The sequence below is a fragment of the Rhinoraja longicauda genome, chromosome 37, assembly GCF_053455715.1.
Source record: "Rhinoraja longicauda isolate Sanriku21f chromosome 37, sRhiLon1.1, whole genome shotgun sequence".
NCBI lineage: Eukaryota > Metazoa > Chordata > Chondrichthyes > Rajiformes > Arhynchobatidae > Rhinoraja > Rhinoraja longicauda.
This window is the reverse complement of record NC_135989.1, coordinates 11,634,452-11,659,197: the sequence shown is the minus strand read 5'-3', so window position 1 is coordinate 11,659,197 and position 24,746 is coordinate 11,634,452. Positions and strand designations below refer to the sequence as shown.

Here is a 24,746-nt window from a genome sequence, read left to right as displayed (position 1 = left end):
TCCTACACACACTAGGGATAATTTACAATTTTTACCAAAGCTAATTAACCTACAAACCCGTGGTATTTATTCACAAAATGCTGGAGTAACTCAGCAGGTCAGGCAGCATCTCAGGAGAGAAGGAATGGGCGACGTTTCGGGTCGAGACCCTTCTTCAAAGGTCGCCCATTCCTTCTCTCCTGAGATGCTGCCTGACCTGCTGAGTTGCTCCAGCATTTTGTGAATAAATACCTTCGATTTGTACCAGCGTCTGCAGTTATTTTCTTATACAATCTACACGTCTTTGGAGCGTGGGAGGAAACCGGAGCACCCGCAGAAAACCCACGCGGTCCCGGGGAGAACGTACAGACAGCACCCGTAATCAGGATCGAACCCGATGTAAGGCAGCAACTCTACCGCTGCGCCACCGTGCCGCCCTCCGGTGCTGTCTGCACGGAGTTTGTACGTTCCTCCTGTGACCGGGTGGGTTTTCCCCATGTGCTCCGGTTTTCTCCCACATACCGTAGACGTGCCGATTTGTAGGCTAATTGGCTTCTGTAAATTGGCAATCGTCCCTAGTGTGTAGGATAGTGCGAGTGCAGGGGATGTTCGCTGGTCAGCGCGGGCTTGGTGGGCCTGTTCCTGCGCTGTATCTCCAAAGACTAAAGTAAAGAGAATGATGACAGGTAACTTACCGGTAACCCAGGTGAACCAGGGAGTCCAGTGTCTCCACTCAGACCACCGGTTCCCTGCAAAGAAGATATCACAACATGGTCAGTTCAAGCAACATCAGTGACATGCCAATAAAGTCCACTAACCCCAACGCTGGAGATACTTACTTCTGAACCTTTCGAACCTTTCTCACCTTGTGTACCCTGCAACAGAGGAAAGTTGGATCAATGTGACAGATCGGAGCCAGCCATTCGAGTGCCATTGGGCTTCCAGAGCCATCCTGTGCATCTTTGAGACAACTAGTGGCTGCTCGGTGGTGCAACGGGTAGAGCCACTAACCTCTTGGGGTTAGGAGGGGGAGACAGATCAGCCATGATTGAATGGCGGAGTAGGCTTGATGGGCCGAATGGCTTAATTCTACTCCTATCACTTATGACCTGATGATCTATGACCTGAGAACCGGGTTCGATCCAGTCCTCGGGTGCTGTCCGTGTGTGGATTTTGCACCTTCTCCCTGTGACAGCGTGGGTTTCCTCCGGGTGCTCCGGTTTCTCCCACACCCGTAAAGATGTGCGGGTTTGTGGGTTAATTGGCCCTCTGTAAATTGCCCCCGGGATGGGCGTAGGATGCGAAACTGGGAATAGCATAGCAGTAGTAAATCGCCCCTCGTGTGCAGGGAGTGGATGAGAAAGTGGGATGGCTGGCGTGGACTCGGTGGGCCGAAAGTCCCATTTCCATGCGGCATAACTGACGAACTAAACGGATGCAGATGTTGCCTGACCCGTTGAGTTACTCCAGCACTTTGTGTCTTTCTTTGGTTAAAGCAGCATCTGCAGTTCCTTGTCATTACGTACTAATGAACGGATGCATTTCTTTGTTGGGTGTGGATGTGGTGGGTGGAATCACCTGAATCCTTCCTGTATGACTCTCTCTCTCTGTGCGGTCAGGTTGTATAGACGTCACCCATCCACGTTCGCCAGAGACGTTGCCTGGTCCATTGAGTTACTCCAGCACTTTGTGTCTTCCTTTGGTAAAGCAGCATCTGCAGTTCCTTGTCATTGCAAACCAAAGATACTAGAGGACCACACTGTTGAAATCGCCTATACTGAAGTGTAGTACGCAAAGGAGCCATTTTAGTAAGCAAAACCCGCCGTTCGCTTTGCCTCTCGCAGTGTAATCAGTGTTTTGGGGGAACAGTATGTGTGATGATACCATTAAAATGCAGAATATATCTCATCTATCAACTCACAGATTTTTGTTATTTTTCTTTTTAAATGTTTCTGCAAGTTTCTGCCAACTAAAATGGCGCCGTGACATACTACGGTTTTTTAGGGTCGAGTGGTCTATCTTGCTCCTCTAGTACCTTTGTTACAAACTGATGAAGAAGTGTCTACTTACGGGCAACCCAGGAGACCCTGGGGGTCCTGTGGGGCCACCGAACCCTGAAACCCCCTAAAACCAGGAGAAAAAAATAGCATTAATAAGTGAGCCAAAACCAGTTGCTCAAAGACTACATATGGACAAAGGTAGCTAATTGAGAAGTTATAATCCTAGATGCATCATGTTACTTGGCAATGGATCTCTCTGCCTTAGTTGAACCATTAAGCTCCATTCCTCGCTTCCCACGCTGATGGGTGCAACTGGCCTCCTTTCTATTGACTCCATCTACACCTCACGCTGCCTCATCAAGGCCACCAGCATAACCAGGGACCAGTCTCACCCCGGTATTACAAAATGCTCGAGTAACTCAGCGGGTCAGGCAACATCTCAGGAGAGAAGGAATGGGTGACGTTTTGGGTCGGGACCCTTTAGAAGGACCAGGACCCTTTAGAAGGGTCTCGACCCGAAACGTCACCCATTCCATCTCTCCAGAGATGCTGCCTGACCCGCTGAGTTACTCCGGCATTTTGTGATACCTTCGATTTGTACCAGCATCTGCAGTTATTTTCCTAATCTCACCCCGGTCGCTCCCCCGTCTCCCCTCTCCCATCAGGCAGGAGATACAGAAGTTTGAAAACACACATCTCCGTATTCAGGGTAGCGGTGGCGTTATATAGTCTTTTACTGACGCAATCAAAAGCTTTTCACTGTACCCATGACAGTAATAAACTGAACTAAACCAGCAGCGGCAGATTCATGAACTGTGGCACTCCCTTGATTCACGGGGCTCGATGGGCACCCGAGTCGGGGAAGGTTCCGAGTTCGAGTCCCACTTTGGCACAACGGCACGGCCTGACATTGCCCCGTGCAATGCCGAGGGAGCTTGTCGTCACCATCCAGATGCCTGCTTGTCACGTGAGATGATAACGCAGAGACCAGCTTCCTCTCTCAGCTACACTACGCTGCAGCTTTGAGCAGGAGCTGTAGGAAGCTTCCCCATAGAAACCCAGCCATGGGTATAGGAGCAAAGAGGTCCTTCTGCAGTTGTACAGGGCCCTAGTGAGACCGCACCTGGAGTACTGTGTGCAGTTGTACAGGGCCCTAGTGAGACTGCACCTGGAGTACTGTGTGCAGTTGTACAGGGCCCTAGTGAGACCGCACCTGGAGTACTGTGTGCAGTTTTGGTCTCCAAATTTGAGGAAGGACATTCTTGCTATTGAGGGCGTGCAGCGTAGGTTTACTAGGTTAATTCCCGGAATGGCGGGACTGTCGTATGTTAAAAGACTGGAGCGACTAGGCTTGTATACACTGGAATTTAGAAGGATGAGAGGGGATCTTATCGAAGCGTATAAGATTATTAAGGGGTTGTACAAGTTAGAGGCAGGAAACATGTTCCCAATGTTGGGGGAGTCCAGAACCAGGGGCCACAGTTTAAGAATAAGGGGTAGGCCATTTAGAACGGAGATGAGGAAAAACCTTTTCAGTCAGAGAGTTGTGAATCTGTGGAATTCTCTGCCTCAGAAGGCAGTGGAGGCCAATTCTCTGAATGCAATCAAGAGAGAGCTAGACAGAGCTCTTAACGATAGCGGAGTCAGGGGGTATGGGGAGAAGGCAGGAACGGGGTACTGATTGAGAATGATCAGCCATGATCACATTGAATGGCGGTGCTGGCTCGAAGGGCCGAATGGCCTACTCCTGCACCTATTGTCTATTGTCTATAATAACTACCCCTCGACCTGCCGTTCCCAAAACATGAGAGTGTTTTGTTTGCATCAAGAAAAGACTATATAAGACTATCCCAGTTAAGAAAAGACTATATAAGTCTATCCCAGTTAAGAAAAGACTAGATGTGACTATCCCAGTTAAGAGAAGACTCTATAAGACTATCCCAGTTAAGAAAAGGCTAGATGTGACTATCCCATTTAAGAAAAGACTCTATAAGACTCTCCTATTTAAGAAAAGACTAGATGTGACTATCCCAGTTAAGAAAAGACTACTGTATATAAAATTATCCCAGTTAAGAAAAGACAATATCAAACTATTTCAGTCAAAAAAAGTCTATTCAAGACTATCCCAGGTCGAAAAAGAGTTTACAAAAATGCAATCAAGCTGTCCACAGTGCACAGAAAACGGGTAAAGTGTACAACATTTTAGTGCAGAAGGTGTTGTGAGGCATTTTTGTGCACAGGTATAATGAAGTTCAATTAAAGATAGTTTGAAGGTAAATGGGAGCTTGCTCTGCCCATTTACTGAATTGGCTGCCACATACCAAGGGGGTTTATTCACAAAATGCTGGAGTAACTCAGCAGATCAGGCAGCATCTCGGGAGAGAAGGAATGGGTGACGTTTCGGGTCGAGACCCTTCTTCAGTCTAAAGAAGGGTCTTGACCCGAAACGTCACCCATTCCTTCTCTCCCGAGATGCTGCCTGACCTGCTGAGTTACTCCAGCATTTTGTGAATAAAACGATTTGTACCAGCATCTGCAGTTATTTTCTTATACATACCAAGGGGGTCTTCACTTCAAGGTGTAGTTACACCATAGGACATAGAAGCAGAATTAGGCCATTCGGCCCATCGAGTTTGCTCCGCTGATCTAACTTTCCCTCTTGACCCATTCTCCTGCCGCCTTTACTAATCAAGAACATGTCAATCTCCGCTTTAAAACCACCCAATGCCTTGGCCTCCACAGCTGTCTGTGACAATGAATTCCACAGATTCACCACCCTCTGGCTAAAGAAATTCCTCGTCGTTTACATTCTAAAGGTACGTCCTTTTATTCTGAGGCTGCGCCCTCTGGTTCTAGACTCTCCCATTTCAGGGAAACATCCTCTCCGCATCCACTCTATCCAGAGCTAATAAATTAATAAACATCTTAACTAAAAATGGTAACACATATTGATAATAAGCAGTGTCGGCTGATAAGACTGACATAAAATGCTGGAGCAACTCAGCGGGACAGGCAGCATCTCTGGAGAGTAGGAATGGGTGACGTTTCGGGTCGAGACCCTTCTTCAGACTAGTGTGAGGGTCTCGACCCGAAGCGCCACCCATTCCTTCTCTCCAGAGATGCTGCCTGACCCGCTGAGTTACTCCAGCATTTTGCGTCTATCTTCGGTGTAAACCAGCATCTGCAGTTCCTTCCCACACAGTGTTGACTGATTTTGAGGATTAGGTCCTCCGTGTTGCCTGCCAGGGTGCCAACCAGATCCACTAGCGATATCGTAGACCGTGGCTTGGCGTCCATACTCACGATATCTCCCTTGGGGCCTTGCACTCCTTGGTTTCCTGGGAGACCTCTATCTCCCTTCTCCCCCATCTCACCAGGAGGGCCGATGAGGCCAATCAAGCCCACATGACCCTGGAAGAGACACACAAAGAGGGAGAGATGACTGTGAGGGAATAGACAATAGACAATAGGTGCAGGAGGAGGCCATTCGGCCCTTCGAGCCAGCACCGCCATTCAATGTGATCATGGCTGATCATTCTCAATCAGTACCCCGTTCCTGCCTTCTCCCCGTACCCCCTGACTCCGCTCTCCTTAAGAGCTCTATCTAGCTCTCTCTTGAATGCATTCAGAGAATTGGCCTCCACTGCCCTCTGAGGCAGAGAATTCCACAGATTCACAACTCTCTGACTAAAAAAGTTTTTCCTCATCTCTGTTCTAAATGGCCTACCCCTTATTCTTAAACTGTGGCCCCTGGTTCTGGACTCCCCCAACATTGGGAACATGTTTCCTGCCTCTAACGTGTCCAACCCCTTAATTATCTTATACGTTTCGATAAGATCTCCTCTCATCCTTCTAAATTCCAGTGTATACAAGCCTAGTCGCTCCAGTCTTTCAACATATGATAGTCCAGCCATTCCGGGAATTAACCTAGTAAACCTACGCTGCACGCCCTCAATAGCAAGAATATCTTTCCTCAAATTTGGAGACCAAAACTGCACACAGTACTCCAGGTGCGGTCTCACTAGGGCCCTGTACAACTGCAGAAGGACCACTTTGCTCCTATACTCAACTCCTCTTGTTATGAAGGCCAACATTCCATTGGAAGAACGATGGTCATTGAGGCTCAGACCACTGGGCCCAATACCGACTGGCAAGGGTCTCCAAACGCAGTCATGGTTGGATTCAATCTCACGAGTCCTCGGTTTGGGCAACAGCGAACATTATTTGATCAACTTCCTACACAGATTTGGAATTCAGTTTTGGCTAGGAGTGCCGTCTGTCCAAACACATCAAAACATGATAAAACAGAGAAGAATTGCCAAAGAATTGCTCAACTACCTCCTCTGGCAGCTCGTTCCATACACCCACCACCCTTTGTGTGAAAAAGTTACCCCTCGGATTCCTATTAAATCTTTTCCCCTTCACCCTGAACCTATGTCCTCTGCTCCTCGATTCCCCTACTCTGGGCGAGAGACTCTGTGCATCTATCCGATCTATTCCTCTCATGATTTTGCGCACCTCTATGAGATCACCCCTCATCCTCCTGCGCTCCATGGAAATAGAGACCCAGCCTACTCAACCTCTCCATGTAGCTCACACCCTCTAGTCCTGGGAACGTCCTCGTAAATCTTTTCTGAACCCTTTCAAGCTTGACAATATCTTTCCTATAACATGGTGCCCAGAACTGAACACAATATTCTAAATGTGGTCTCACCCAACGTATTAGAACTTGCAACCGAACGCAAACTCTGACCACATCGTTTCTTCAGCTACTCAGTACAGATTACCCACCTTGTCACCTTTCAGACCTTGGTCGCCCTTAAGTCCTGGCATTCCAGGAGGTCCCTGGACAAAAAGCAAAATAACACGCAGTTAATGGTGTTTTAATACGAATTGATAAGTACAAGGATTGACCATGCATAGATAGCTACATACTGCAGCCCCCTCATTGCTCAGTCTAAACCATGTTTATCATCACAGAGTCATAGTATCAGGCCCTTCAGCCCATTGAATCTATGTTGACCATCAAGGTCACTATAAGATAATCCTGTTTTATTCTCCCCACATCGGGCGGCACGGTGGCGCAGCGGTAGAGTTATTGCCTCACAGCGCCAGAGACCCGGGTTCGATCCTGACTACCGGTGGTGTCTGTACGTTTGTTTGTATGTTCTCCCCGTGGGTTTTCTCTGAGATCTTCGGTTTCCTTCCACACTCCACAGGTTAATTGGCTTGGTATAATTGTAAATTTGTCCCCAGTGTGTGTAGGATAGTGTTAGTGCGCTGGTTGGTGCAGACTCGGAGGGCTGAAGGGCCTGTTTCCACGCTGTATCTCTTAAAGCTAAAACAACCCCATCAACTCCCCACAGATTCCCCCACTCACTTACACACTGGGGGGCAATTCCCCACCAGCTCACCTACCCACCAGTCGAGTCATAGAGTGATTCAGCGTGGAAACAGGCCCTTCAGCCCAACTTGCCCACACCGGCCAACATGTCCCAGCTACACTAGTCCTACCTGCCTGCGTTTCATCCATATCCCTCCAAACTTGTCCTATACATGTACCTGTCTAATTGTTTCTTAAGGTACTTCTTAGGGGAGTGGGGGGGAACCGGGCATGGGAATCCTGTGCTGTCACAGGGAGCACGTGCGGACTCCACACAGATAGCGCCAGGGATTGAGAATGGAACGCGGGTCACTGGAGCTGTGAGGCAGTGGCTCGACCGACTGGGCTTCCGTGCCACTGTTGTGCTTTGACAGCTGGCTAAGCAAGGGGTTCAGCTTTGCCAGCTGTCAAAACGCTCTGAATTATCAACAAATACCTTCCTTACTAATGGACTGAATCTCATTTAAAACGTTATCGATGTTGCAAGCAAAATGTAATTAAAACATGTTAAAATACTTAAAGCCAATTAATAACTTTTAATTTGACATCTTCAATTCATTTTAGATTAGATTAGATTAGATTATATTGGAGAGAGACAGTGCGGAAACAGGCCCTTCGGCCCACCGAGTCTGTGCCTACCAGCATCAACACACACTGCATACCAGGGACAATTTATAACATTTACCAAAACCAATTAATCTACAACCCTGTATGTCTTTGGAGTGTGGGAGGAAACTGGAGCTGCCAGAGAAAACCTAGCAGTTACGGAGAGAACGTGCAAACTCAGTACAGACAGCATCACTATTTGTATAAATGGCGGTCAGGGTGGATTCTGTGGGCCGAATGGCCTGTGTCTGTGCTGTCTGATGCCATTTGCAAAACATGGGAGAAAAATTTAAACAGAGAGACGCACATTATTTCACCCAACATCACACATATGAAGGCAGACACAAAACACTGGAGTAACTCAGCAGGTCAGGCAGCATCTCTGGAGAGAAGGAATGGGTGACGTTTCGGGTCGAGACCCTTCTTCAGACTGATGTCAGGGGAGGGGGCGGGACAGAGATAGAATGTAGTCGGAGACAGTAAGACTGGTGGGAGAACTGGGAAAGGGAGAGGGGATGGAGGGAGAGGGAAAGCAATGGGCTATTTGATGTTAGAGAAGTCAATAGTCTGAAGAATGGTCTCGTCCTGAAACGTCACCCATTCCTTCTCTCCCGAGATGCTGCCTGACCCGCTGAGTTGCTCCAGCATTTTGTGCCCACCTTCAATATTCATACCGCTGGGGTGTAAACTGCCCAAGCGAAATACGAGGTGCTGTTCCTCCAATTTGCGCTGGGCCTCACTCTGACAATGGAGGAGGCCCAGGACGGAAAGGTCAGTGTGGGAATGGGAGGGGGAGTTGAAGTGCTGAGCCACCGGGAGATCAGGTGGTTTGAGGCGGACTGAGCGGAGTTGTTCAGCGAAACGATCGGCGAGCCTGCTCTTGGTCTCGCCGATATACAGAAGTCCACACCTGGAACAGCGGATACAGTAGATGAGGTTGGAGGAGGTGCAAGTGAACCTCTGCCTCACCTCACATCCACACATATGAATGTCTACACCTCCTCTTCTGCTCTGGTGGAGTTCTGCTCTGCACGGTGCAGCAGCAATGGACTGAACTGAACTGAACTAGATGCATTTCCAAAGCTACATCTAGTATAAGAAAATAACTGCAGATGCTGGTACAAATCGAAGGTATTTATTCACCATAGAGGGAGTACAGAGAAGGTTCACCAGATTGATCCCTGGGATGGCAGGACTTTCATATGAAGAAAGACTGGATAGACTCGGCTTGTACTCGCTGGAATTTAAAAGATTGAGGGGGGATCTTATAGAAACGTACAAAATTCTTAAGGGGTTGGACAGGCTAGATGCAGGAAGATTGTTCCCGATGTTGGGGGAGTCCAGAACAAGGGGTCACAGTTTAAGGATAAGGGGGAAGTCTTTTAGGACCGAGATGAGAACGTTTTTTTTCACACAGAGAGTGGGGAATCTGTGGAATTCTCTGCCACAGAAGGTAGTTGAGGCCAGTTCATTGGCTATATTTAAGAGGGAGTTAGATGTGTCCCTTGTGGCTAAAGGGATCAGGGGGTATGGAGAGAAGGCAGGTACGGGATACTGAGTTGGATGATCAGCCATGATCATATTGAATGGCGGTACAGGCTCGAAGGGCCGAATGACCTACTCCTGCACCTATTTTCTATGTTTCTATGTTTCACAAAATGCTGGAGTAACTCAGCAGGTCAGGCAGCATCTCAGGAGAGAAGGAATGGGTGACGTTTCGGGTCGACCTGAAACGTCACCCATTCCTTCTCTCCTGAGATGCTGCCTGACCTGCTGAGTTACTCCAGCATTTTGTGAATAAATACCTCCAAAGCTACATCAGTCAGCTACTCACTTTCCCAACCACTTACCATTAAATCAGTTAATAATGCAAAAGAAAATGTTCAGAATATGGAGTATTTAATATGCCACTTCAGTGAATGATCGTTGAGAGAAAATTGGAAGTGGTCCATTATTAGTTTCGGTAGTGATGGGAAAGGCAGGTGAAAATGACATTGGACATTTTGAAAATGTGAAAAAGAAAAAAAAAATGCTTTAAAAGATAATTTTAGATGTTACTGAAAGTTCCACAACACATCCAAAGGCACTGCTGATGGAGCAGGTCTGGAGACCTGGGTTTGATCCTGACCTCGGGTGCTGTCTGTACAGAGTTTGTACGTTCTCCCAGTGATCGTGAGGGTTTCCTTCGGGTGCTCCGGTTTCCTCCCACACCCCAAAGACACGTGGGTGGGTTAACTGTTTGCTGTGAAATCGTCCTTCATGGACGAGTGCTAGAATCAGGGAGCTTTCAGTTCTTAGTTTTTGTTTTAGAGATACAGCGCGGAAACAGGCCCTTCGGCCCACCGAATCCGCACCGACCAGCGATCCCCGCAAACTAACACCATCTTATACACACTAGAGATAATTTACATTTACACCAAGCCAATTAACCTACAAACCTGTACGTCTTTGAAGTGTGGGAGGAAACAATCTCGGAGAAAACCCACGCAGGTCACGGGGAGAACGTACAAACTCCGTACAGACGGCGCCCGTAGTCAGGATTGAACCCGGGTCTCTGGCGCTGTGAGGCAGCAACTCTACCACCGTGCCACCCTCAAGTGCTGGAGTAACTCAGCGGGTCAGGCAGCATCTCTGGAGGACATGAACAGGTGACATTTCGGGTCGAGACCTTCTTCTGACAGTCATCTACAGTGTATCCAAGTTCTCCAGAGATGCTGCCTGACGCGCTGAGTTACTCCAGCACTCTGTGTCCGTTTGTGTATATACCAGCATCTGCAGTTCTTCGTTTCTACTGGCTCTCAATCAATTAGATCACAGCTGATCCAATCCTGCCCTCAGCATCACATTCCAGTACAGTCCTTGAATTTAAATGCCTTTTTAACTAAAAGATAATATCTCCGACTGTTTATTGTTATTCCTATAAGGCCCTGAATTCATGAGACGACCAACGTTAAGCTCGGTGTCATACAGTTCAGTTGATTTCTCTTTCCAATGGGTATCAATGAATAAGCTGCCTTTTTTTTTAACTACAATCCAATTGTTTAGCACTGTCCATTTGTAATCCCATAATGACTTCCATTTACCAGTTGCAGTGGTAAAATTCGATCTTGCATCTCCAGATCAATAATCCAGGAGTTTAGTTTAAAGGTGCAGTGTGGAGACAGGTCCTTCGGCCTATCGAGTCCATCCATCAACCGTTCACACTAGTTTTATGTTATCCCAATTTCACATCCACCCCCTAAACACAAGAGGCGATGTACAGGGAGGGGGTCAATTATCCTACAAACAATAGACAATAGGTGCAGCAGCAGGCCATTCGGCCCTTCGAGCCAGCACCGCCATTCACTGTGATCATGGCTGATCATCCACAATCAGTACCCCCTTGACTCCGCTATCATTAAGAGCTCTATCTAATTCTCTCTTGAAAGCATCCAGAGAATTGGCCCCCACTGCCTTCTGAGGCAGAGAATTCCACAGATTCACAACTCTCCGACTGAAAAAGTTTTTCCTCATCTCCGTTCTAAATGGCCTACCCCTTATTCTTAAACTGTGGCCCCTGGTTCTGGACACCCCCAACATCGGGAACATGCACTTTTAGTTTAGTTTAGAGATACAGAGCAGAAACAAGCCCTTTCGGCCCACTGGGTCCGCGCCGACCAGCAATCCCCGCACATTAACACCATCCTACACCCATTAGGGACAATTTTTACATTTATACCAAGCCAATTAACCTACAAACCTGTACGTCTTTGGAGTGTGGGAAACCGAAGATCTCGGAGAAAACCCACGCAGGTCACGGGGAGAACGTACAAACTCCGTACAGACGGCGCCCGTAGACGGGATCGAACCTGAGTCGACGGCGACCGTGTGGCGACAGCCTAGTCGCCTGCAGTCGCCTAAACAATCGCCTAAGTGGGACAGGGGTTTCACAATGAGCGGGGAAACCAGCAAACTTCACACAGACAGCACCCGAGGTCAGGATCGAACCCGGGTCACTGAAACTGTGAGCTGGAGGCCCCAATAACTGCACCACACGCTGTGCCGCCCACGAGAAAGCGTCCAAGATAAAAAACAAATGGGAAGCCGGGGACGTATAGATCAATGGATTTTAGTGCAAAATTATTCAGTCATTTAACGTGCTGGCTTAGAGTTAATATTGGAGAATTCTTGAGGGTTTGAGGAGATTGCTTTTGCAGTAATATTGTTGTTCAATTCAGTGTCACAGAGTGCAAGCTGAAAATAAATATATCTCTTCTCCCCAGGGTGTTGAAAGTTCAAGATGTGAAGTCTAAATCACCAGTCCCCAATTAAACCTTCTACAAAATAAATAACCAGAAAGAGTAATGAGACATTAGTCCTTATGAGTAACAGTTTGGAATATAAATGTAAGGGGACTTTAGCTATAGATTACACTGGGAACACTGAGGCAGTGCAGCGGTAGAGTTGCTGCCTCACAGCGCCAGAGACCCGGGTTCGATCCTGACTACGGGTGCTGTCTGTACAGAGTTTGCACGTTCTCCCCGTGACCTGCGTGGGTTTTCTCTGGGTGCTCCGGTTTCCTCCCACACTCCAAAGACGAACTGGAATTTAGAAGATTGAGGGGGGGATCTTATAGAAACTTACAAAATTCTTAAGGGGTTGGACAGGCTAGATGCAGGAAGAATGTTCCCGATGTTGGGGAAGTCCAGCACAAGGGGTCACAGTTTAAGGATAAGGGGGAAGTCTTTTAGGACCGAGATGAGAACGTTTTTTTTCACACAGAGAGTGGTGAATCTGTGGAATTCTCTGCCACAGAAGGTAGTTGAGGCCAGTTCATTGGCCATATTTAAGAGGGAGTTAGATGTGGCCCTTGTGGCTAAAGGGATCAGGGGGTATGGAGAGAAGGCAGGTACAGGATACTGAGTTGGATGATCAGCCATGATCATATTGAATGGCGGTGCAGGCTCGAAGGGCCGAATGGCCTACTCCTGCACCTATTTTCTATGTTTCGATGGTTTGTAGGTTAATTGGCTTCGGTAAACTTGTAAATTCATCCCACAGTGTATACATCCCACAGTGTATACATCCCACAGTGTATACATCCCACAGTGTATAGGACTACTGTTAGTGTGTGGAGATCGCTGGTCGGTGTGGACTCGAAGGGAGGAGGGGCCTGTTTCTGCACTGTATCTCTAAACTAAAACACAGGGTAGGGCTGGGGGTGGAGGTAAGGGGAGGTAGGAAAGGCAACAGGCAGTAACAAGGTGGTGATTGTGCCCACAATTATCATCTTACCATGGGACCAGGAGGTCCATTCTGACCAGGAGGCCCGGAAAGACCTTGCTCTCCCTGTTAAAAACAGAAGATGGCATGTCGTGATTCATTTATCCAGTGGATAGAGAACTAACACTGAAACAACTCGGTCGGAAGTTTCTTTGCGTCATCTACTCACTGCTGGCCCAGGAATCCCTCTTAGACCTTCAGGTCCTGAGTTTCCCGGTGAACCTTGAGGTCCCCTTGGCCCAGTCCTGCCAACGGGGCCCGGTCGACTCGACGAGCCCTGCAAGAGAAACAAAATGGCCGCTCTCGTTACTCCGTGACGTCCGAAGAAGGGTCCCGAACCGAAACGTCGCCTATCCATGTTCTCCAGAGATGTGCCGCAGGTGCAGGTTTACACCGAAGATCGACACAAAATGCTGGAGTAACTCAGCGGGACGGGCAGCATCGCTGGAGCGAAGGACTGGGTGACGTTTCGGGTCGAGACCCTTCTACCGGAGATGCTGCCTGACCTGCTGAGTTACTCCAGCACTTTGAGCACTTGCACTGGAAGTCTTGCGATGAGCCCACAAACTACCTCCCCACCGGCTTCTCAAGGCAATCGAGGACAGTAACAAATCTAGGCCAGCAAATAGCATAGGGAAAAAAAAGATTGAAAGGGTGCAAATGTCAAAGGAAAACGTCTTAGCATATAAATGTAGTTTTAAATGTGGAATCGCAAACTATCTGTCAAATTCCTCCTGAGACTCAGCGGAGTGGAAATCTAAGCAGTTTTTCTCTCTGTCTCTGATCTCCTGTTGAGGGACAGTGAGTTTATTTTTAGTATTGGTGTTGTAGGGACAGAATTTTAACAAGGCTTTCAGTATGCCATTACATATTTTTTTACGTGCAATTCCTGAACATTTAAAAAATAACACTTGTTAATCGCTTGTTGTTTGAATTCAAGAAGGGTCTCGACCCGAAACGTCACCCATTCCTTCTCTCCAGAGATGCTGCCCGTCCCGCTGAGTTACTCCAGCATTTTGTGTCTATCTTCAATGCGATATTTACTCCTTTGAAGACTCGACTCCTTGGAGTGCAGGAGGATGAGGAGTGATCTTATAGAGATGTACAAAATCATGAGAGGAGTCGGTGTAGGTGGATGCCCAGTAATTTGCCCTGAGAAGGGGAATTGAGGACCAGAGGACATAGGTTTAAGGCAAGGGGGGAAATTTTTAATAGGAACCTGAGGGCAACCATTTAACACAAAGGTTGGTGGGTGTATGGAACGAGCTGCTGGAGGAGGTCGTTGAGGCAGAGACTTTTAGATTTTAGATTTAGATTTAGAGATACAGTGCAGAAACAGGCCCTTCGGCCCACCGGGTCCGCGCCGCCCAGCGATCCCCGCACATTAACACTATCCTATACCCACTCGGGACAATTTTTACATTTGCCCAGCCAATTAACCCATAAACCTGCACGTCCTTGGAGTGTGGGAGGAAACCGAAGATCTCGGAGAAACCCCACGCAGGTCACGGGGAGAACGTACAAACTCCGTACAGACGGCGCCCGTAGTCAGGATCGAACCTAAGTCTCCGGCGCTGCATTCGCTGTAAGGCAGCAACTCTACCGCTGCGCCACCGTGCCGCACGTTTTGCAACGTTTAAGAAACGTTTAGACAGGTACATGGATAGGACAGGTTTAGAGGGATATGGGCCAAACACAGGTAGGTGGGACGAGCGTAAATGGGGCATGTTGGTCGGCGTGGGTAAGTTGGGCCGAAGGGCCTGTTTCCACGCTGTATGACTCTAATATTCAATTCAATGATACTTTATTGTCACATGTGTCACAGTGAAATACTTTGTTTTGCAGACAACCAGGTAAAATCACACGGCAGACCTCACGTCAGCGGAAAGATAATACATACTTACAATCGTGCCATTTACAGTGTATGGGAAGGGATGTACATGATAAGGGAATAACGCTCAGTGCAAGGTAAACTAAGTAAAGTTCGATCAAAGGCAGTCCGAGGGTCACCAATGAGGTAGATAGTAGTTCAGCACTGCTCTCTGGTTGTGGTGGGATGGTTCAGTTGCCTGATAACAGCTGGGAAGAAACTGTCCCTGAATCTGGGGGTGTGCGTTTTCACACTTCTGGACCTTTTGCCCAATGGGAGAGGGGAGAAGATGGAGTGGGTGGGGTGCGACTGGTCCTTGATTATGCTGCTGGCCTTGCCGAGGCAGCGTGAGGTGTAGATGGAGTCAGTGGAAGGGACGTTGGTTTGTGCGATGGTCTGGGCTGCGTCCATAATTCGCTGCAATTTCTTGCGGTCTTGGATGGAGCTGGTCCCAAACCAAGCTGTGATGCATCCTGGTAAAATGGTTTCTGTGGTGCATCTGTAGAAGTTGGTGAGAGTTGTTCGGGACATGCCAAACTTCCAAACCTATTTAGTTGAACTACTATCTACCTCATTGGTGACCCTCGGACTGCCTTTGATCGGACTTTACTTGGTTTACCTTGCACTAGACATTATTCCCTTATCATGTACATCCCTTCCCATACACTGTAAATGACACGATTGTAATTATGTTGGTGTGCTTTCGATGTACAGGGGGATCTTAGCGTTCAAGTCCATAGCTTTCAAGCGGCAACACAAGTCAAGAAGGCATATGGCGTGGTTGCCTTCATCGGATGGGGCATCAGTTATGGGGAGAAGGCAGGAGAATGGGGTTGAGAGGGAGAGATAGATTAGCCATGATTGAATGGCGGAGTAGACTTGACGGGCCGAAAGGCCTCATTCTGCTCCTAGAAGGTATATCATATCATATCATATATATACAGCCGGAAACAGGCCTTTTCGGCCCACCAAGTCCGTGCCGCCCAGCAATCCCCGTACATTAACACTATCCTACACCCACTAGGGACAATTTTTTTTACATTTACCAAGCCAATTAACCTACATACCTGTACGTCTTTGGAGTGTGGGAGGAAACCGAAGATCTCGGAGAAAACCCACGCAGGTCACGGGGAGAACGTACAAACTCCTTACAGTGCAGCACCCGTAGTCAGGATCGAACCTGAGTCTCCGGCGCTGCATTCCGGCGCTGCATTCGCTGTAAAGCAGCAACTCTACCGCTGCGCTACCGTGCCGAAAGGTATGAACATTTCTCATAAAGGTCGTACCTTTGAGCCTTTCAGGCCCTCGCGACCCTCTGGTCCTGCAGGTCCACGAGTGCCCTGGAAGAGAGAATATGGATTTGAGACCGGCAAGCTTTAGACAGGCAGTGAAAATAACTCAGGCACAGCAGCTCACGACACGCTATAGAGTCTGGAGTCACAACGCACGACAATCCCACAGCCCAGATCCCGCTGCTTGGCACATCTAAGCAGAACAATTATACAGCACATAATGAATTCCCGTCTCGCCAGCTACTCTTCGAAAGGGCAGGAACCTTGGACAATTGGATGTCACGGTGATGAATCTGTATCACTGTGGTACCCAAATCCCCACTCACAGAAAGGATTTAACTTGCAGAATGTCATCTGGAAATAAATCCCCTTGCATTGCATTGCAAATGAATTGGTCTTGAAGCTCTGCTAAAATGGATGGAGGCAGTGCAACAAATCATCCACCAACATTTCCGTCACCTACAACGGGACCCCACCACTGGCCATATCTTCCCATCCCCTCCCCTCTCTGCGTTCCGCAGAGACCGTTCCCTCCGCAACTCCCTGGTCCACTCGTCCCTTCCTACCCAAACCACACTAACCCCGGGCACTTTCCCCTGCAACCGCACGAGATGTAACACCTGTCCCTTTACCTCCCCCCTCAACTCCATCAAAGGACCCAAACAGTCTTTCCAGGTGAGACAGAGGTTCACCTGCACCTCCTCCAACCTCATCTATTGCATCCGCTGCTCTCGATGTCAACTTATTTATATCGGCGAAACCAAGCGCAGGCTCTGCGATCGCTTCGCTGAACACCTGCGCTCGGTCCGCATTAACGTAACTGATCTCCCGGTGGCCCAGCACTTTAACTCCCCCTCCCAATCCCAGTCTGACCTCTGTCATGGGCCTCCTCCAGTGCCATAGTGAGGCCCGCCGGAAATTGGAGGAGCAGCACCTCATATTTCGCCTGGGCAGTTTGCAGCCCGTTGGTATGAACGTCGACTTCTCCAACTTCAGATAGCTGCTCTGTCCCTCTCTTCCCCTCCTCCTTCCCAGATCTCCCTCTATCTTCCTGTCTCCACCTATATCCTTCCTTTGTCCCACCCCCGACATCAGTCTGAAGAAGGGTCTCGACCCGAAACGTCACCCATTCCTTCTCTCCCGAGATGCTGCGTGACCTGCTGAGTTACTCCAGCATTTTGTGAATAAATCGATTTGTACCAGCATCTGCAGTTATTTTCTTATATTACTGGAGGCAGTGCAAGTTGTCCTGACCTGAAACGTTGCCTATCCATTCCCTCCGCAGATGCTGCCTGAACCGCTGAGTCACGCCAGCACCGTGCGTTTCGTTTAGGGATCCTTTGCAACTAATCAAATTCTTTTCTCCATCTGCCGCTGTTTTCCTAACAGGAATTATCCAGCGAAGTGGAACTGAGGACCAGAGGTCATAGGTTTTAGGGCGGGGGGGGGGAAATTTTAATAGGAACCTGAGGGGCAACCATTTTACGCAAAGGTTGGTGGGTGTATGGAACGAGCTGCTGGAGGAGGTAGTTGAGGCAGGGACTTTTAGATTTTAGATTTAGAGATACAGCGCAGAAACAGGCCCTTCGGCCCACCGGGCCCTGACTCTCTCAGAGATTCATTGGAGCCCTCCTCAAAGGGGAGTAAACACGGAACCTAATTACCCCTCATGCAGATGGAATATAGTGTGGCAAAGTGTGGAGTTATGACCTCACAGCTGGGCAACAGAGCCGGGGTTTAATTGTGGTTTATTTGCCAAATGTGCAACTGCACAGTGAAATTTAGTTTCGTTTTGTGACGTTTAGAAACAGAAAATAGGTGCAGGAGGAGGCCATTTGGCCCTTCGAACCAGCACCGCAATTCATTGTGATCATGGCTGATCATCCACAATCAGTAACCCGTGCCTGCCTTCTCCCCATATCCCTTGATTCCACTAGCCCCCAGAGCTCTATCCAACTCTCTCTTAAATCCACCCAGTGATTTGGCCCCCTCTGTGGCAGAGCATTCCACAAATTCACAACTCTCTGGGTGAAAAAGTTCCTTCTCACCTCAGTTTTAAATGGCCTCCCCTTTATTCTAAGACTGTGGCCCCTGGTTTTGGACTCCCCCAACATGGGGAACATTTTTCCTGCATCTAGCTTGTCCAGTCCTTTTATAATTGTATACGTCTCTACAAGATCCCCTCTCATCCTTCTCAACTCCAGTGAATACAAGCCTAGTCTTTTCAATCTTTCCTCATATGACAGTCCCGCCATCCCAGGGATCAATCTCGTGAACCTATGCTTCACTGCCTCAATTACAAGGATGTCCTTCCTCAAATTAGGAGACCAAAACTGTACCCAATACTCCAGATGTGGTCTTACCAGGGCCCTATACAACTGCAGAAGAACCTCTTTACTCCTATACTTTAGGTTAGAGATATAGTGCGGAAACGGGCCCTGTGGCCCACCGAGTCCGTGCCGACCAGCGATCCCCGCGCACGAATACTACCTGAAGCACCTCTGGCTTACTGTGACACTGTGAAAGTTGGCATGGAAAGGCGAGGTTTGTGGAGAAAATACTTACTCGTTTTCCGGGAGCTCCAGGAGGCCCGGGTTCTCCCGATGCACCCAGGGGGCCCTGCAAAGAGAGGAACAGGACGTGGAAGTGACCTTCGAGCCAGCACCGCCATTTTATATGATCATGGCACGGTAGCGCAGCGGTAGAGTTGCTGCTTTACAGCGAATGCAGCGCCGGAGACTCAGGTTCGATCCTGACTACGGGTGCTGCACCGTAAGGAGTTTGTACGTTCTCCCCGTGACCTGCGTGGGTTTTCTCCGAGATCTTCGGTTTCCTCCCACACTCCAAAGACGTACAGGTATGTAGGTTAATTGGCTGGGTAAATGTAAAAATTGTCCCTAGTGGGTGTAGGATAGTGTTAATGTGCGGGGATCGCTGGGCGGCACGGACTTGGTGGGCCTTAAAGGCCTGTTTCCGGCTGTATATATATGATATGATATGATAGTACCCTGTTCCGGCCTTTTTCCCCCAGATTAGGCTTACGGCCTTGCCGAGGCAGTGTAAAGTGTAAATGTGCGTCAGAATGTGTTAATAACGTGTTTGTTTGCAAAATAAAATGTTTTGACCTGATTGTGGGCACAACATCCTGGTCTTTAACTGGTTGGCGAGGGGGAGGTGTGTGAGCAATTGGGTACTTGAGGCAGTTTCTTAGTTGTACTCCGCGCAAGGGTAGACAATAAATATCTTACCGTGAGACCAGGATCTCCAAGGCTGCCCTTCTCTCCAACTGTGCCGTCCACACCCTGATATAAAAGCAGAAAGACATTGGTCGTCACGGCAACATGGCAAAGGCAGGAAGCAAAGAGTGGAGACGGAGATATTTTATTCTTGCCCCCTGCACCACAATGGATCGTGTGGCCGATGGCAGAGGATATGGGTGTTCATTTTCATGGGGAGGGGGGAGCTGGATATACATTTTGAAGGTATTTATTCACAAAATGCTGGAGTAACTCAGCGGGTCAGGCAGCATCTCGCGAGAGAAGGAATGGGTGACGTTTCGGGTCGAGACCCTTCTTTAGTCTTCAGAAACGTCACCCATTCCTTCTCTCCCGAGATGCTGCCTGACCTGCTGAGGTTCTCCAGCATTTTGTGGATAAATACCTTCGATTTGTACCAGCATCTGCAGTTATTTTCTTATACTGGATATACATTTTACAAGGAATAGTTGCGGGAGGGGTATGCTGGCCCAGTCAGCATAGTCACAAAGGGCCGAATGGCCTCCTGAAAAAGAGAGATGGGTCTATGATTCTGCACAGATTGCTATTTATGTGGGTGGGGTACCCACAACATGGTAGGGAGGACGCTACAGGAGGGTTAGTTTGGTTTGGAGATACGAGATTGGTGTTTAAGAGGCTTTTGGCTAGGCACATGGAAGAGCAGGGTATAGAGGGATATGGATCATGTAGAGGCAGATAAGATCAGTTCAACTTGGCTTCATGTTCGGCACAAACATTGTTGTAGGAGCTATTTATGTTTAGGCTAGCTACTGTTGACATATTATATTATTTTGTCCAGATATATCTTGCAGTATTATTTTGGGAACTTGGGGGCAATAGACAATAGGTGCAGGAGGAGCCCATTCGGCCCTGCGAGCCAGCACCGCCATTCAATGTGATCATGGCTGATCATTCTCAATCAGTACCCCGTTCCTGCCTTCTCCCCATACCCACTGACTCCGCTATCCTTAAGAGCTCTGTCTAGCTCTCTCTTGAATGCATTCAGAGAATTGGTCTCCGCTGCCTTCTGAGGCAGAGAATTCCACAGATGCACAACTTTCTGACTGAAAAAGTTTTTCCTCATCTCAGTTCTAAATGGCCTACCCCTTATTCTTAAACTGTGGCCCCTTGTTCTGGACTCAGTTGGGAACATGTTTCCTGCCTCTAACGTGTCCAACCCCTTAATAATCTTATACGTTTCGATAAGATCTCCTCTCATCCTTCTTAATTCCAGTGTATACAAGCCTAGTCGCTCCAGTCTTTCAACATGACAGTCCCGCCATTCCGGGAATTAACCTAGTAAACCTACGCTGCACGCCCTCATTAGGGGCGCTCATTAGGTGCACAGGGTGGAGTATATATATGGGCATAGGGGACAGAAAGTGGCAGGCACAGGGAGGGAGAACATACAGTTCTCACCAGATCAGGGACAGAGCAGCCAGCTACAACTTGCGTGCGGAATAAGGAAAGCCTGGTATGTTCATCTCCTTGTTTGTACAACTACTTCAATAAACAACCAATTAAACTGGAAATAACGATTGGCAGATCTGTTCTATTAGGTCTGGCATAAGATCACTCCTACTTACCTGTGTAGTAATGGCAAGTGGAAAAGAGGTCACTGGAAAGGTCGGAAAGTTTCCATTACAATTGTGGGCCAAAGGGTCCATTTCTGTGCTGTTCTGGTCTATGTTCTGTCCGGCCCACCAAGTCCACGCCGACAATCGATCACCCAGTCACACTAGTTCTGATATCCCTCTTTCTCATCCACTCCCTACACACACTAAGGGCAATTTCCAGAGGCCAATTAGCCTGCTAACCCTGCACGTATTAAGACGTATGGAATGGAACCAGAGTACCCGAAGGAAATCTCTGCGGTCACGGGGAGAACGTGCAAACTCTATTCAGACAGCACTCCTGTACAGGATCGAGCTCGGGTCTCCAGCGCTGTGAGGCAGCAACTCGACCGCTGTGCCACTGTGCCGCCATGTTGAATGTTTGTCCTTATTACCTCTGCTCTCACACACATAGTACGGACTATAGTTTTATCGTGCGCGGAGAGAGACTGGACGAACTGGTGAATGAGGCCATCGACCCACAGTTCAACATGTTGTTTGTCTATGTGAGGAGAACAATCCCTTGCAAAGATGTCCTGAGAAACTCCAGACTCCCATTTATTGGACAGTGACGACTCATAGATTCATAAGTTATATGAGCAGAATTAGGTCATTTGGCCCATCATATCTACTCCACCATTCAATCATGGATGAACTATCTTTCCCCCTCAACCCCATTCTCCTGCCTTCTCCCCATAACCCCTGACACTCGTACTGATCAAGAATCTATCTATCTCTGCCTTAAAAATATCCATTGATTTGGCCTCCACAGCCGTCCGTGGCACTGAATTCCACAAAATCTCCACCCTCTGATGAAATAAATTCCTCCTCATCTCCTTCCTAAAGGAACGTCCTTTAATTCTGAGGCAATGACCTCTGGTCCTAGACTCTACCACTGGAGGAGATGTCACATCCACTCCATCCAGGCCTTTCACTATTCAGTAAGTTTCAATGAGGTCCCCCCTCATCCTTCTTAAACTCCAGTGAGTTGAAGCCTAGTGCCATCAAACGCCCGGGCCAATCGTGCAAATCACTGCAGGCAAGAGATGGTATCAGAAAAAACCCCTGGTGAGTTCTGACCGTCACCCAGGGTCCGCGCACAGACTAAAGTCACAGACTGAGACTTACGGGTTCTCCCGGTTCGCCTGTAGCTCCCGAATCACCTAGGAAACCGGCTGGCCCCTGTGGAGAGGAAGAGGTGGAGAATTCAACACAGGTGAGCACCTTGAAGACAACCGCTGGTTACAGACCAGCCTTCCCATTAAAAAGCCCAGAGGCCCATAAACTCATGAGGAATAGGAGTAGAATTAGGCCTGTTGTACTTCGTGGTCCGGTACTTATTGTACCTTTTGTTGTGACTCTGGAAGGACCACGAGTACACATGTTTAAGATGTTATCATGGTGGAGCTTAACTCCAGGCTGTTTATTCCAAGGCCGCCTGGATCCAGAGTGACCGCCTAATCACACCCATCACTTATATACACAGCCATACAAAGTAGTTCTTGGATACACAAAGTAGTCCCAGCAATATCACAACATCCCCCTTGTCTTCTATATTACAACAAGGCCCTTCGGCCCATCAAGTCTACTCCGCCATTCAATCATGGCTGATCTATCTCTCCCTCCTAACCCCATTCTCCTGCCTTCTCCCCATAACCTCTGACACCCGCAGTAATCAAGAATCTATCTATCTCTGCCTTAAAAATACCCACCGGCTTGGCCTCCACAGCCTTCGGATCTACCTTTAACTTGCATCTATATCAAATCAAAGAATACTAGTTGTATGTTGTCACGCTTTCTCATCCATTCCATACACACTAGGGGGAATTTACAGAGGCCAATTAGCCCGCACGTCTTAGGAGTGTGGGAGGGAAGCCGAGCAATGGCCTGTTCCATCACCCTGCAGGAGAGGTGGTCTTTTAACACAAACGTGTGGAAACAGGCCATTCAGCCCATCGAGTCCACGCCGACCAGTGATCACACTGGCACTATCCCACGCACTAGGGACAATTTACAATTTACAGATGCCATTTAACCTACAAACCTGTAAGTCTTTGGAGTGTGGGGGGGAAACCAGAGCACCCGGAGAAAACCCACGCCGTCACAGCGAGAACGTACAGACTTCACACAGGCAGCCCCCGAACGAAATTGGATCTTTGGCGCGGTAAGGCAGCAACTCTACCGCTGACCCACACAAAGCGCTGGAGTAACTCAGCGGGTCAGGCAGCATCTCTGGAGAACATGGACAGGTGACGTTTTGGGTCGGGAACTGATTCAATCAGAAGGGTCCCGACCCGAGGAACCACCTGACCATGTTCTCCAGAGATGCTGCCTGGCCCGCTGGGTTACTCTGGCATTTTTGTGTTCTTTCCGCCAACAAGAGTGTTCTGCAGAAAGTTATCAAACGAAAGGTCACACATTCCTTCTCTCCAGAGATGCTGCCCGTCCCGCTGAGTTACTCCAGCACTTTCATGGTGTGTCTTCATTGTTACTAAACCATTGGCGACCACCGCTGAAGATGGCCGCTGATCAACTTACCACAGATAGACGCAAAATGCTGGAGTAACTCAGCGGGACAGGCAGCGCCTCTGGAGAGAGGGAATGAGAGAGGGAGAGAGGGAGGAGATGCTGCCTGTCCCGCTGAGTTACTCCAGCATTTTGCCATCTCTTAGTGCTCTTAAGGCTAATTGAGACCCTTCTTTAGACCCAACTTACCACGTTGCCCTTGGCTCCGTCTTCCCCTGGAGGCCCTTTGTCACCTGCAGTTCCTGCCGCTCCAGGAGGGCCCGAATCTCCTTTCTCACCCATTTCCCCCTTTATACCCTAAGGATTGAGAGAAGAACGAATGGTATTAAAATCAGCGCAGAATAATATGCTACGCAGCGAAGTGGGCGGAGCAATGGCAGATCCCAACCAGCGTGAGGCACTGCACTTTGGAACGTCGAATGTAAGAGGACAATATACTCTTAAAGAAAACTTTAAAACGCAACACAAAGATCGTGTAAAAACAATCAAGACTCTATTTAACTCTCAAGCGACAAATGCAGTGATGACTGGGAGCAATCTGGGAGATAATAGACAATAGGTGCAGGAGGAGGCCATTCGGCCCTTCGAGCCAGCACCGCCATTCAATGTGATCATGGCTGATCATTCTCAATCAGTACCCCGTTCCTGCCTTCTCCCCATACCCACTGACTCCGCTATCCTTAAGAGCTCTATCCAGCTCTCTCTTGAATGCATCAACGGATGCTCAACGGATAAAGATTCATAGAAGCTTAGAAAATAGGTGCAGGAAGAGGCCACTCGGCCCTTCGAGCCAGCACCGCCATTCAATATGATCATGGCTGATCATCCACAATCAGTGCCCCGTTCCTGCTTTCTCCCTTGATTCCGTTAGCCCTAAGAGCTAAATCTAATTCCCTGGTTCTGGACTCCCCCAACATGGGGAACATTTTTCCTAGGACAT

General features: G+C 48.5%; 1 protein-coding gene across 1 annotated transcript in view; it reads right to left on the bottom strand.

Moving 5' to 3' along the window:
- Window positions 1-24,746, bottom strand: part of LOC144610587 (uncharacterized) — a 225,265-nt gene that overhangs the window by 20,535 nt on the left and 179,984 nt on the right. The window contains 12 exon segments of the mRNA XM_078429396.1: window positions 675-728; window positions 819-854; window positions 2,050-2,103; window positions 5,283-5,390; window positions 6,771-6,824; window positions 13,243-13,296; window positions 13,400-13,507; window positions 16,387-16,440; window positions 18,958-19,011; window positions 19,641-19,694; window positions 22,409-22,462; window positions 23,996-24,103. Coding sequence (XP_078285522.1) covers window positions 675-728; window positions 819-854; window positions 2,050-2,103; window positions 5,283-5,390; window positions 6,771-6,824; window positions 13,243-13,296; window positions 13,400-13,507; window positions 16,387-16,440; window positions 18,958-19,011; window positions 19,641-19,694; window positions 22,409-22,462; window positions 23,996-24,103 — 792 coding nt within the window.